This window comes from Barbatula barbatula (assembly GCF_947034865.1).
Source record: "Barbatula barbatula genome assembly, chromosome: 12".
Classification (NCBI taxonomy): Eukaryota; Metazoa; Chordata; class Actinopteri; order Cypriniformes; family Nemacheilidae; genus Barbatula; species Barbatula barbatula.
The window spans coordinates 12,791,402-12,804,977 of record NC_136775.1 but is presented as its reverse complement, the minus strand read 5'-3'; the positions used below and the strand labels follow the sequence as shown (position 1 = coordinate 12,804,977).

Here is a 13,576-nt window from a genome sequence, read left to right as displayed (position 1 = left end):
CCTCTTATGGTCTCTCGACAGGAAAGCCTGCTGGTCTGTCCACTGCTGTGACTGCAGGGATTGTGACTGTTGTGATGGTCACTGTTATTCTAGCTTCTGTGAGCTTTTTACTCCTGAATACAAGACGGTAGGTGATCTTAAAGCATGTTACAAATTATTAAATTGTAAAAACACTCAAATGTGATACTTTTTTATTTGTTTTATCAAATAAGTGTTGAGTTTTGCCAGCATTAGACATTTTACTTCAATATAAAACACAAAAAAATAGGCTAATCATTTTGAGTGATACACATATTAAATATGAAATGAAAAAAAACCCACAGTATTTTAAATGATCTTGAGATCTTTGACCTCACTTTAAACATTTCTCATTTTATGTTCCTTTAAAAGGGGTGCCAGTATTTCAGCCTATTGTGAGCAAACACTTAACACATTCTCTTTAAAACTTTACTCTTTTCTGACTTTAAGGATGTGTTGAGAAATAACGATCGTGTGAAGCACCGCTATGTTGTTCTGCAACCTACAATTTTCATTTTATAAGGCCACTTAGGGTCTGTTTTATTATGTTAGTTGATCAGGTCTTTGCCAATTTTTCAAGGTACGGCCCAGAACACTGGTGATCTAACACAGGTGAGACCATCTTTTACCCGAGATTAATACCTCTCACTGTGAGAAAGGGAAGTTAAGAAATATTATTATTTTATATCAAAAAATATTTTATTAGGACCATTGCTGCTGTAAATAGATCAGTTGCGAACATATGTTTATCACACCATCAACTATTCTTCTGGAGAATACAAAAGATATTTTGAAGACATTTCCCACAATATCCCAGTGTTCTGACACACTGACACATTTTTCAAAATATCTTGCTTTGTGTTTAACAGAAAATTCATACAGCTTTTAAACAACATGAATGCGAATAAAAGATGACAGATGACCACATTTTTTTGGTAAGTCACTTTGGATAAATGTGTTCTAAATGGCTAAATGTGAATGTATTCCTCTTTACATGTAGGAAGAAGTGTCCTTGCTGATGGAAAAAAATAAATACACTGTGGTTACCTTCAGTGCCTGGTCAGGAACATTGAAGAAAGCCCCAATCAGCTGGCATTTGATGCACACACAGCAGACCGTGGATCTGTGAACAAAAACCATATGGGGCGGTTTCCCCGTATAGGGTTTAGCCAGTAGGCCTTAGTTAAATTAGAACATACGAAATTTAAACATACGAAAAACATTACTGTGTGGGCCCTGATTCAAAAAATTTGTACTGATATAATACTGTAATTATATATGATTATTCTGCCAAAATGGTCCAGAAACTGACATGGTGTTAGGGTATAAATTAAAACATGATGACTTTACTGTAACAATACTACATGTATGTAGTAAATGCAACAACCTCGAGTTTGACACAAACTTCTCAAATAAAAAAGAAATGTACTACTTAAAATACATTCTGTACACATATTACTTTTGATCCGGTAAACATTGACCTCTGCATGTACGGTAAGTGTTTGATTTTGTTCATTTGGTAATGAGCTTCTTTAAATAAAAATGTTGACTTTGATTCAAATGATAAAACAACTGTCTGCAGAAAAGAGAAGAACACCAGTCTAGGCTGAACAACAGTGGGATTTACAGCAAAAAATGCATAATTTAAAAACAAAGAGGTATATTGTAATAAATGCAGTTCTACTTTTTTCTAGAAAAAAATCTAAGATAATTAAAAAGAGTATGGACATGTTTAAAAAGAAAAGGATTATTTAACAGACAAGCTCCTCGTGTAGACATCAAGGAACAAAGCCAAGCAAAAATAATAAATATAAGTGAAATTAATTTTAACTTTAGCTTTTGTTTGTTTGTGTGTGTGAGTCATCGTTTGCATTGAATTGTTTTCTTCTCTCTGGTAAATGCAAATGTTTACACTTGGTTTTTGGTGTGTGATGTCAAGAACACTTTTAACACTCTTGTTATCGTAAATACCAGTTTGATCTAGATCAAAGTCCACATTTTAATGAACACACAGCTCTTCAATTCTGATAACATACATATTCGGTCATGTTCAGAGTTCATCTCCCCGGTATCAATAAAGTATCTCTGTTTTTTTCATTTCCAATCCAGACATCACAACCCCAGAATAAAATTACACAGACAGCGAATTTAAAAATAAGTATAGTACATAAAAGTAAGAATATCTGTTTAGAATATCTTTTAATTAACAACTTTTACATTGTCCTCTGTTAAAAGAGTGTGCTCTCATTCTGCTGCTGTCTGGCTCGGATCTTAATGGCATCATTAAGACAATGACATCCAAAAGAGAGTCTCTGTGCTACTTCCAATGTGTGACCTCCTTCCTTCCTTCCTTCCTTCCAGAAAGAGAGAGAGAGAGAGAGTGAGAGAGAGAGAGAAGAGAGAGAGAGAAGAGAGAGAGCGAGGGGTGGAGAGTCTGTGCCACTGTCGGGCTCTGATCACAACAGAGTTCGGCCTCTGTTCTGTCTGCTGGGGAAGTTTAATATCTCTCTGTAACCTTCAACAAGTTCAGATGCCTATATCTAACACTGATCTATACCATTGCATTCTCAAATGTATTCCAGACAGTCAGGGTGTTATAGTTCATACTTCAGTAGTGCAAAAAACACTTTATTGATATGACACCAATGGCTGGAATTGAAAAGAAAATGAGAATAAAAAAGAAAATGAGAATATTCTGAGCCTATTTTTTCAAGGGCATAAAATTATCCCATATTTTGGCCATTCCCTCTCTCCCTCTAGCTCTCTCAATTTTTGTCTCTTATTTTTGTTCTCCTAGCAGGTCTGTGTTGATGCTAGACTGAGGTGGCGGTAAAGTGCAGCCTTTCGCCGGTGGGGAGTGGCCTATCCGGCACGGGCTGGGCCCGCCTCCTCCTTCGCTGTCTGTATTGGATGATGAGTGTGGAGGGGGCAGGGCCAGGCGTGGCAGGGGGGCTGATGAGGGCGGGATGCGTGTGCAAGAAGTTGTGCGGAGGCTCTGGATGCGCCTGCACTCCTGGCAGATGCGCACGTGAGTACAGCCTCGTGGCAGAGGCAGTGTCACTGCGGGTGGACCTAGCGCCATTGTAGGAGTGCTGTTGGCACCCAATGGGTCCTCCAGGAGTCGTTGAGGGCCGGGGCCCATGTCTGAGGGTCCGGCCCCTGAACTTCCTGATAGGGGTCCGGTGCCGCTGTAGAGCTTTCCGTTGCTGAGGCGCATCTCTCTGACAAGGCGCAGAGGCCGGGGAGCCCCTAACGTGATGCGAGTGGGGTGACGAAGGGCCAAAGAGCTGGCGAGTGGGCGACGGCGGCGCAGACGGGAACTTTTCTTGCAAGAGACGGCGTTTCGAAATTCTGTCAACATCTCCTGGCACACGGACACCTGAATAAAAAAAAGCATTAACAAAGGACAAAAAATATGTACCCGAGACGTGCACAAGCAGACATGCACACCGTGGCACAAACACTGACTTGGACTTCACTACGACACACACTAAGCTGACGAGTCGGCGGGTTGCCTTGGTAACCTACTGTAGTGTGACTGTGATATTGGCGATCGCAGGAGAGAGGTCGTACCTCGTCTGTTTCAGCTGATCGGCGTGTGGACCACACAAACTCCATCACAGCCACAAACACGGCAATAATCAGCCCACAGATCAACACCACAAATATACCGCCAATGTTCTCCATCCCAAGACCTGCAAAAGTTTAACACGTTTATCTCCTCAAATGAAAACAGTGTAATCTTGTGTATTTTTGGTACTGCTGAAGACTGTTTAAAACGAAAACTAGAGAAATGGTGTGTGAAACGAGTCTGGGAGGAGAATATTGTGTGCAGGTGAGGTTCATGCCTTTGGCACGGTGGTCCTCTTCTTTGGGACACTGCCCTCCCTCCCACCACCTTCTCTTCAGGATCTCCAACCTGTTATTTTCCTGCAGCTGTAACACGGCCAGACTGATCTCATCTCTGAAAGGAGAACCTGCGAGAGGGAACAATGCAGATGGAGGGATATTGTGTAATGAGGAAGTGAAAATGAGTGGTGCAAGCAACATGTACTTCTGCAAAAAACGCTGTCTGAGAATATCCAGTACAGGGGGTTTTACATGAATGACACCACTTTAAAAGACCTGATTTGTTTTTTCTTTCTTTTTTAAAGGGATGCAAAAATGAAAATCCTGTCATTAATACACTTTATTATCACTAAAAACTCATTTTTGCATTTCTACACATGTACAGTGTCTCTTTGTATCTAACCCAGAGGCATGCCGATGCCGTAACCCTTGGTGTCCAGCAGGCCTCCGATCTGGGTGAGGTTGCAGTTGAGGCTGCGATGATACTCATTCATGGTACTCTCGAGGAGGAAAGCATATTTGGAGTTTAGGACTCGAGCAATGCCTTCCTCTGTGCTCTTGACAAACACACTGGGCTGCTTAGAGTACATGTAGTTCCACATCCGCTGATACGTTTGATATCGAGAGTTCTGCAGAGAGGGATAGGTTATATCATTATGTATGATTAGGTATCATATACCCAAAGTGATTTTTTTGTGATTTGTAATGTAATGTAGAATCTGTGAAAACATAATCTTAATATCTTTAATATTGACTTGATATTGATCTTTGATATTGACTTAGTAAGGCCAGGTCCAAAATTGAAATCATAGTGACATTAATGGTCAAAGTCAAACTTTAATGCCCGTTATCTTAGAATTACATTCTGAGAATTCAGCCTGGTTTTCTCAGACTGGGTCACATATGATAAACACATTTAAACAGCGATTGAACTGGGGTTTGCTTGTTCAATTGAAGTTAAGCTTCTTGTTTAACTGCGTGGTTCTTTTTGTCGGTCTGGGGTGAAGTATGAAAACAAATCCTCCAACACTGATTGAAAATATAACAAGAGCTTTAGTCATTTTTCATGTAATTTTATTTAGTTTTTGATTGCATTACAGAATACATTTATAGTTTCAGTTTAGTTTTTGTTCTTTTTACCATTTCTATTTTTTTCTATTCTATTTCTATTCTACGACCTACCTTTCCCCAGATGTTTGTTTCATAACACTATTTGCTAAAAATAAGAACCATTGTGGGTGGGTGCGCTTATGTGTTTGTGTATGATTTTTATATATATGCCACAAAACGTACCATAAAAAACGTCATGGTGCTTCCACCATGAATGGTGCCATACTGAATATTGGTTTGATCTGCCAGGTCATCTGGTGATTCGATGGGCACCTCCATTCTCTGCACGGTCAAAAAAGCAGCAAGATTTGCTGTGTATGAGGAGATGATTATAAGAGTAAAAGCCCACCTAAAAGACATCAATAGACCAAAAGGGAGAGAAAGAACATCAGAAAGTGGAACCCCATAGCTGTGCAGTGCAACATAGTTTGATGACTTTAATGTTCATCTTGAAATGAGCTTCAGCACGTGTGGACCCCCAGCACATGCTCGTACTCACCAGACCCCGCTGACGCAGCGCGTGGAGAGAGCTCGGGGCATGATCTCTGAACCCTGCTGCATAAAACCCCCAACAGGAAACCACAGGCTGTTTCCCAGTGTATATTGATTCTCCAGCAGGTCTCTGCGCTCACGTAGGCATGGGTGAGGATTGTACCATTCATACGGGCTCAACCTGCAACAAGTAAAGGAGACGTCCTGCTTAATATACGCAAAGCGTTTCTACTGTTGTTTGTCATTGTGTGCTTGTGTGTATATGTGTGGGTGTCAGCGTGTGCTTGTGTGTACCTCGCAGAAAGAAAAAGCACACAGCTGACAGCAAGGTAAGCCAGCAGCATGAAGAGCCAAACAGCCGGTGAGAAGGGATCCAGGAAGGAGAAATAACCTGGCTTCCTGCCCTGAGAGACAATGGAAGAGATAAAAAGGTAAAATAATTAAACTTTATCAAAAAATCTAAAGCCGAATGGGAAATAAGTATTGTGTGAATATTCAGTAGTACTATGTTATAAATGAATTCTCATTGTATTATGTTAATGTTGTAACATTTTTTTATATAAAAATTACAGTTGTATGATTTCTACTTTCAAATATGAATACATCTCTCTACACTGTCTGTTATGTGGGATTATAATTTCAACAATTGACACCAAAAGCATCAGATTTTATCCTCTCCATTCTTTAGTTTTATGATTGCATGTTTATCTCTCACCACAAGAGAGAGCTATGGACCAAAATCGATTTTCCTGAGAGCTTTTGATGCATTTCTGTCAGAAATACAATCTGCTGTGTTTACTGAGCAATGGCAAAGCAGCATGATGTAAGATTTAACAGTTTCAGTTTGATTCTCAAGGACAATTCTAATAGTCGTCATCGGTAAAAAGGCAGAAATCGAGCAGATTGTATAATGTGTAATAATGTCAACAGGTTGATATGAGAGTGATGCGATAAAAACGGGTTGGGTTAAAACAATGGATTTCTTAAAACAATGGATATATCTTTCTTAACATTGGTAAAAGTCTTAACAATGGCCAGAGGTACCCACAATAATTAAACAAGTGAAATTATGCTTATTTGAAAATGCAGAAAGGTTTGTGTGATGGTTAGGTTAAGGGTCGGGGTGAGGGTTAAGGGATAGACTGTTTTCTATGGAAAGGCCCTCTTAAACATGGAAACAATGTGTGTGTGTAACTTACTATATGAACCCTATAGAGAATACTGATGCCCAAGGTCATAAATGGTTTTGAGAAGTCAATGACTTTCTCTCTCTCCGATGTGATGGTAAAAGAAGCTACTGCCAAATCAGCTTTCTGCTCCAAAGAACAAAAGAGAAAGAGAGCTAGACGAAACCATTGAGAGTCAGAAATGCACTTGGAAAGCCACATCAAGACACAACAAGCTAATTAATCAGAATTCAACAAAACTGGACAATTTCCATAATTTCCATATGCAGATGTGCACATACCCTGTTGATCAGCTCGCCCACCATCCCCCTCCACGAGCCGTTGGGTTCAGGCGCTCCGTACAGACCGTCATCCACCAGTTTGATGCGGTAGGTGAATTTAAGGATACCAGACAGCTCTCTTAACATGTCTACACAAAAACCTTCATACTGATCGTTCCCCTCAAACTCCTGGTAATTTACTTTTCTCATCACATACGGGTTTTCCTGCACATACACAAGATGTAGATGGGGTTAATATTGGTTTATTTGTGTGTGCGTGCGTGAACTGGGGTGTATTGACAACTGATCATTTTTCCTACTAGTCTGTGTCATGTATCACATGACTGATTTTATAATTTCTTTAAACCTTGTAACTGTGTGGGTATGAGATCAACATCAAGAGAGATTTACAAGAGAGACTTGGACTAGAAAGGCTCCAACAATATCCAGTCAGCTTTAAAGCTGTACATGAAAACAAATAAAGAACATATTGTTTAAAACATGGTGACAGCAGGAGGAATATTCCCCTGTCTACAATCTGCCTTTCAGTGAAACTGCATGAGCGTTTTGTACAACAACCGGGGACAGCAAAATAAACAACATTTAGAATTCCGTAAACGTAGAAATTAAATCAACCCTGAGCGCATTGCATTGACACTGGTGTTGCAACCCTTTGAAGCAGTCTGAAAACATAAGTCAAAAATTTTGAAATCCTTCTAAGACGTGACTAGTTGGCATTATTTATGCCAATGTAAGTCACATAAATCTCAAAATATTCGCACATTTGTTTCTAACCCGAATCAGCTGCACGATCACTCTTACACTTTACATTAAAAACTCATTGAAATAAGCAGAGAGAATTGAATACTGCACTTTCTTGTCTACACATGGTAAAAACTATGGCTGTCAAATCCATTAATCGTGAAATGTTTGTTTATATAATGTATGTGTGTGGCGTGTAAATAAATAAATGTTGTTATTTACGAAATATGTGTAATATATTTATAGTTATACATAATATTAATTATATTTTTTAAGAGACCATTCCAATTTTCAAAGACCAGTGTTTGTTGAATTTTAACAATATCAAACCTCAGGAGTGACAAAGTCATCCAACAGCAATGTGAAAGACGGATAGCATGACAAAGACGAATTAAAACTGGGATAAAAATCCAGGTCAAATAATTATTATTTATTTTTTTACTTTTCCTAAATACGTACAAATATTACGGTTGTGTTGCTTAAAAGTGAATCTGAACTTGTTTTCTTTGCAGTTTTTGAGGTCTGAAAAACTACATCATCTTTTTTGTTATTTTGACCTGTTTTTCCAGTTTTAATTTTCTGCAAATAAATGCAAATGGTAAACAAAATTTGAAATTGTCAAATAAATATTGGTCGTAGTTTACATAATGATACAAAACACCTAACCATAAATAGTGAATGTAAACATTTGACACATTTAAATACACAGTATATGCAATTACATATAATACATATAACACACACACATATTATATAAAGACAAACGTTTACTTTGAAATCTATTAATCACAATTATTCGATCTGACAGCACTGGTAAAAACTAATCTGTCAATCACTGGAAAACTTTCTTGGATCATTTGACAGGTTAAAAAGCCATCTTGCAAGTGCTCGTGTGAACTTTGACTATTTAAACATGATGTTTTGTAAAGAGCAGTTGGATCTCACCAGTATTGTGGTGACGATGAGGCTCTTGTTAGCCAAAGTCTCTGAGACGTTGATATCCAGGCTGGTGGAGTTCATTAGCAGAGTATTATTGGAGTACCAGATCCCAATCTAACAAAATGAATCAAAACAATTTGAAAGTGAATCAACCAAAACAACCATCTGACTCCATTTAACAAAGCTGTGTGTAACCTCTTTGTGGCCTCTTCTGTGCTTCTCCAAGATGTGGAGGCTGTAATTGGTCCTCTGGCCTTTGCTGTTGAACTCAACTCGACCTGTCAATCCGTCATACTCCACCTGATCAAAACCATTCGAACATAGAGCAAGAGAACACAGTTATATTACAGCACTTGTACAAACACACACAATTGAATCGTAACAGAAACTGAGAGCAATGCAGGGTTCGCACACTGACCATCCGCAGATAGTTCATGAGGCTGGTTCCGTGCTGCCAGATCTGAGGAGACGTGCAGCTCAGAGGTTTGACGCCGATCTCCTGACTGCGGTTCAATTCTTGCACTGCGCTCACCACCACGTGCACGGCATCAAACAGCAGGGCCGCCGACAGCTGAACATAGAAACACTGCGTGTGAAAAACATATCAGAGGCTGTCCAGCCCCTGTTTTGTATTTGTGCGTGGCTCACCGCTGGTCCTGGATATGGGTTGATATCACAGCCCTCTCTCCAAGACAGGTTAAGGCTCCTGATGAACTCCAGGTAAAATGGGTGGGAGGTGTTGAACATGGAGAAGCCCACAATGTTTGACTGATCATCTACTATATCATCTAACCACAGTAAGGGAAAGTCCTGCAACCACACACAGACAGAATAAACGAATGACATTAAACAGCGGCAATGAGGGTAAATGGAGCATGAGTATATGTGTAATAGTATATAATTAATGTTTTTTGTAATAATTGCCACCTATGAGTGGCATGCACGTAAACTGAATAAACGGTGACTGTTGCATGTGATGTTTTAATACTTAATAGTCTGCGTGAGATGTATGATGTGTTAGGTTGGACTAGTTAATAGAGGTTTAGTGTGGCTTGTGAGATTTGACTGACTAAACCATTAACTGTCTCTGAATTTTTTTTAAATACACACGAAAAAGCACAATCTCCACAAACGCTTGTGATTCATAAATGCTTACAGATTTAAAGCTGGTCTCTTATGAAAGAAGACATTTGGCAAAATAAATCACATAATTATTTAATGATTTAATGAGTTCATTTAGACGAATTTCTTTTCTCTGCATAATTTTGTCAAAAACTGTATTTTTGTATTAAAATACAATATTGTAATAAATCAAATCTGTATTCAAAAGACTGAGACCTTCCCAGTGAACATAGTTTGTCATGAATAGTCAATGAAAAATTAAGAAAATTTGTCATTATTTACTCACCCTCAAGTGGTTCCAAATCTGAATACATTTCTATATTCTAATGAAAACAGAAAGATATTAGGAAAGAGGCTTGTTACCAAACAGTTCTTGGCCACCATTGACTACCATAGTAGAAATAGTTTCTTTATAAATGCCTATGTTCTGTTGAACAAAAAGAAGATATTTTCAAGAATGTGGGAAAGCAAACAGTTCTGTGGCACTTTTGACTCGCATTGTTTTTCTTCCTATAATGGCAGTAGTAGTAGTAGTAGTAGTAATTTTAATAAATACAATAATTTGCACTTTGTTATTATTGTATATTGTTCAATGCACAACAGTACTGGGGTGCAAATTGTAAATGCCACTATTTATTCTAAATAGAAATAGCTTCTAACCACTATTTACACTTAATGAAAATACAGCTATTTCCATTTGGTGTAAATAGAATCTACTACTATTTCAACTTAGAGATACTATAGCTGGGACAGATGCTATTTACACTATTTTGTGTTTTGGAAAAGAAAGTAATACAGATTTGGATTGACACAGAGATGAGTAAAAGAACCGCAGAGATTTTATTTTTGGGTGAATTACTAAATTAGTAACAAGAGGTTTTAGTAGTATTTAGTAGTATCTGTAAGATATATGTGTGTAGAGTTTACGCTATGGATAGCAGTGTGCTAAATTGAAAAAATGTTAGCAGGGTTTTGTGTTATAAAGATAAATTGTTAATATGGGCTTCAGGCATGAATATATCTGCGGGGAAATAGGCCAAGAGCTCCTCCTCTCTCTTACCATAGTGGTGAGAATGTACTTGTAAAATGCTGATGTCATTCCCAACTCCGATGCCTAAAAAGAAGGCAAAAGAAAGGAGACAATGAACAAGAGTGAGTTTGTGTGAGCGAGAAAAAGCTGCATGGTAAAGCAGAGCATTTAAGAGCTCAATGCAGAATAGACCTTGAGCGGTATACTGATATGGTGCCTATAAATTAAAACACAGAAATATTGAAGAAAGCTGAACTACTCTTGGATAATAAGTCAAACTGGGGCCCAGGAAAGAAATGAAAGAAATCAGACCAGCAGAGATGGGAGAGGGAGAAAAATGTAAGAGATGCTCACAGAATTTATATCATTGTATGAATGGAAGAAAAACAAACTAGCAGCTTTCAAAAAACGTGACCGTTTATGTGTGTGTTACATACCTTTTTCAGTATAAGGTACGATATAGACGCGTTAGCATCGATAATAATTGTTGCTATTTTGTCGTCACGAATCTCCTTTAGCAGAGGCGTGGGGTCAAGGTTATCGTCCAGCATCCTGATTGACAGCGTCTCGCGAGAGATCAGAAAACGCCTTATCAGCTCCTCGAGTCTCAGAAGACCTGCGGGGTAAGAACAGGACAAGATAAAGGTACATGAGGTACATTCAGGGCTTGCAAGTAAAGTGAGCTATACAGTACAACGGGACGTGTGAGGTTGTCGGAAAACAACATGTGTCCATTTGCAATGATGTTTTGAATAAAGTGCGGGTGTCTGGCGACAAAAAGGCCGGCGAAAATCTAAATAAGTAGCTGTGCTCTCAAGGGAGTGTGCATGCACAGAGCGAGCCAGTAAAGCCAGTGCCAAACTTTAATTAGCTTGAGGCAGAAGAGAAATCAATGCTCTCCACACTCTTGTCCTTTCTCACTCGCACTACCTCCTTTTCTTTCTTTCACCAATTTCCCTTTTTAATTCTTAGTTTCACCACTTCGTAAGAACAGTAAATGTGCTTCTATCTCAGGATTTCACGATTCCTTGGAAAAAAGAGTTCACCCCAAAATGAAAAAAACGACTCACTCACCATCCTGCCGTTTTCAAAACTGATGCTGTTATCTTCATTATAGTAAACGGTAAATTTACTAAAATTCCTTCACAAAGCTGGAATACTGGAAGCTCATAAATTATACACACTTCTTTTATGGAACTTTTTGGTGCTTATTTTGTTGTTGTTTTTTGCTTCACAGATGAATGACTAGCACAAATATAAGTAGTAGGGTGAGTAAATAATTACGGAATATACAGTTTTAATAAACTGTTCCTTTAAAGGGATAGTTCACCCAAAAATAAAATTTCTTTAATCATTTACTCACCCTCAGATTGATCCAAACCTATTGACGTTTCTTTGTTCTTTGTTAACAATCTGAAGGGGATCAAATGTTGACAGAATTAAAATTTTTGGGTGAACTATTCTTTTAACGTGTTTTCAAACAATCTGAAGGGGATCAAATGTTGACAGAATTAAAATTTTTGGGTGAACTATTCTTTTAACGTGTTTTCAAAATCATGTAACCTCCTTTGTGTTTGTTTTTCCATGTGCTTGTCTAGTTTGACAGACCTGAGGTGTAGAGACTATCCAGAAAAGCCACCCAAGTGCGCAGTTTCACAAATGAATGCCAATGATATTCAGGTGCACGGACACAAAGGCACGGAAACATGCGAAAACACGCAAAACATCTTTCTATCCGTTTAACAAGAAGCTTTAGGACTGCAGCGAGCCCTCCTCTCTCCATCTCTCGCTACCATTTTAAATGAGCTTGATGAGCGGCAAGTTGCACCTACTCTGCTGCCATAGCAACCATAGTGCAGCCAACTGGGTCAGAGCCGAGCGGTATGTAGCGGTGCCCTTTCCAACACGCATAAACGTCCAGGCGCACAAACACACACACGCTCTGAATGCGTGCCGATGTCTCACGAGTTAACACGCGCACCAGGGAGAGATTTATTCTCAGATTACGTGAACATTATGCTGCGTAATTGCCCAGCAGTATGTTATTGGCACAGCCACCTATTACACGACAGAGCAGAGTAATTGTTAGTGCTTGCAGTAAAGAAACTCTGCGGTATCATTTGTACTCTTGTACTTCTTGTGATACTATTGAGCCCATCAGCCTTGAATACATATTCCAATAATCAGCCAGTGGTTCGGCATTAACATCCCACTCGAGTATTTGTTGTGATATGAAGCATAAACAGGCACTTGGGAGTTCAGGAGACATGCATTTCAACGTTCTGGTGTCAGTTTAAATGATCTGTTTTATGTTCACAGTTGAAAAGAGGGCGCAACTCTTAAAGGAGTAGTTCACTATAAAATAAAAATAATTCTGATAATTCACTCACCCACATGTCATAGAAGCCGTAAACAAGTGTTTATTTCTTCTGTCGAAAACAAATAGAGGCTTTTGAGGAAAGCTTTCCAGGGTTCGTGTTCATATAATGCACTTAAACGGGGGGCTGTTGGTTAAGGTCCAAATTTCCATTTCATTACAGCTTCAAAAGGCTCTAAACGACACCAGCCAATGGATAAGGATGCTGTCTAGCAAAACGATTGGTCGTTTTCCAAGAGTTCACATACTTTGTAAATATGTTGTAAAGGTCATGCTGAAGTTTCGACCCAGAGTTTTTACGACGGTGGAGAAGACGAAAGTTCTTGTATTTTGAATGTCACGTGATATGTCTTTGTGCAAGGCTATTGTTTAAAATGGTCATTTGTGCATATCAGGGATGTTTAAATCTTTTGAAATCTACGTAACCTTC

General features: G+C 38.8%; 1 protein-coding gene across 2 annotated transcripts in view; it reads right to left on the bottom strand.

The window, feature by feature from the left end:
- Positions 1-1,978: 1,978 nt before the first annotated feature.
- grik5 (glutamate receptor, ionotropic, kainate 5) overlaps positions 1,979-13,576 on the bottom strand; it is a 54,254-nt gene continuing 42,656 nt past the window's right edge. The window contains exons 8-22 of one of the 2 annotated variants that reach the window (XM_079470394.1): positions 11,207-11,385; positions 10,800-10,853; positions 9,266-9,427; positions 9,036-9,188; positions 8,813-8,917; positions 8,624-8,731; positions 6,938-7,141; positions 6,669-6,782; positions 5,764-5,873; positions 5,477-5,650; positions 5,161-5,326; positions 4,271-4,496; positions 3,867-3,995; positions 3,547-3,713; positions 1,979-3,397 (exon numbers count right to left, since the gene is read on the bottom strand). In XM_079470394.1, the coding sequence (XP_079326520.1) occupies positions 2,798-3,397; positions 3,547-3,713; positions 3,867-3,995; positions 4,271-4,496; positions 5,161-5,326; positions 5,477-5,650; positions 5,764-5,873; positions 6,669-6,782; positions 6,938-7,141; positions 8,624-8,731; positions 8,813-8,917; positions 9,036-9,188; positions 9,266-9,427; positions 10,800-10,853; positions 11,207-11,385 (2,651 nt within the window). In that variant the 3' untranslated portion in view covers positions 1,979-2,797. The remainder of the gene's footprint in view (positions 3,398-3,546; positions 3,714-3,866; positions 3,996-4,270; positions 4,497-5,160; positions 5,327-5,476; positions 5,651-5,763; positions 5,874-6,668; positions 6,783-6,937; positions 7,142-8,623; positions 8,732-8,812; positions 8,918-9,035; positions 9,189-9,265; positions 9,428-10,799; positions 10,854-11,206; positions 11,386-13,576) is intronic. The other variant, XM_079470395.1, reaches the window with a different exon arrangement.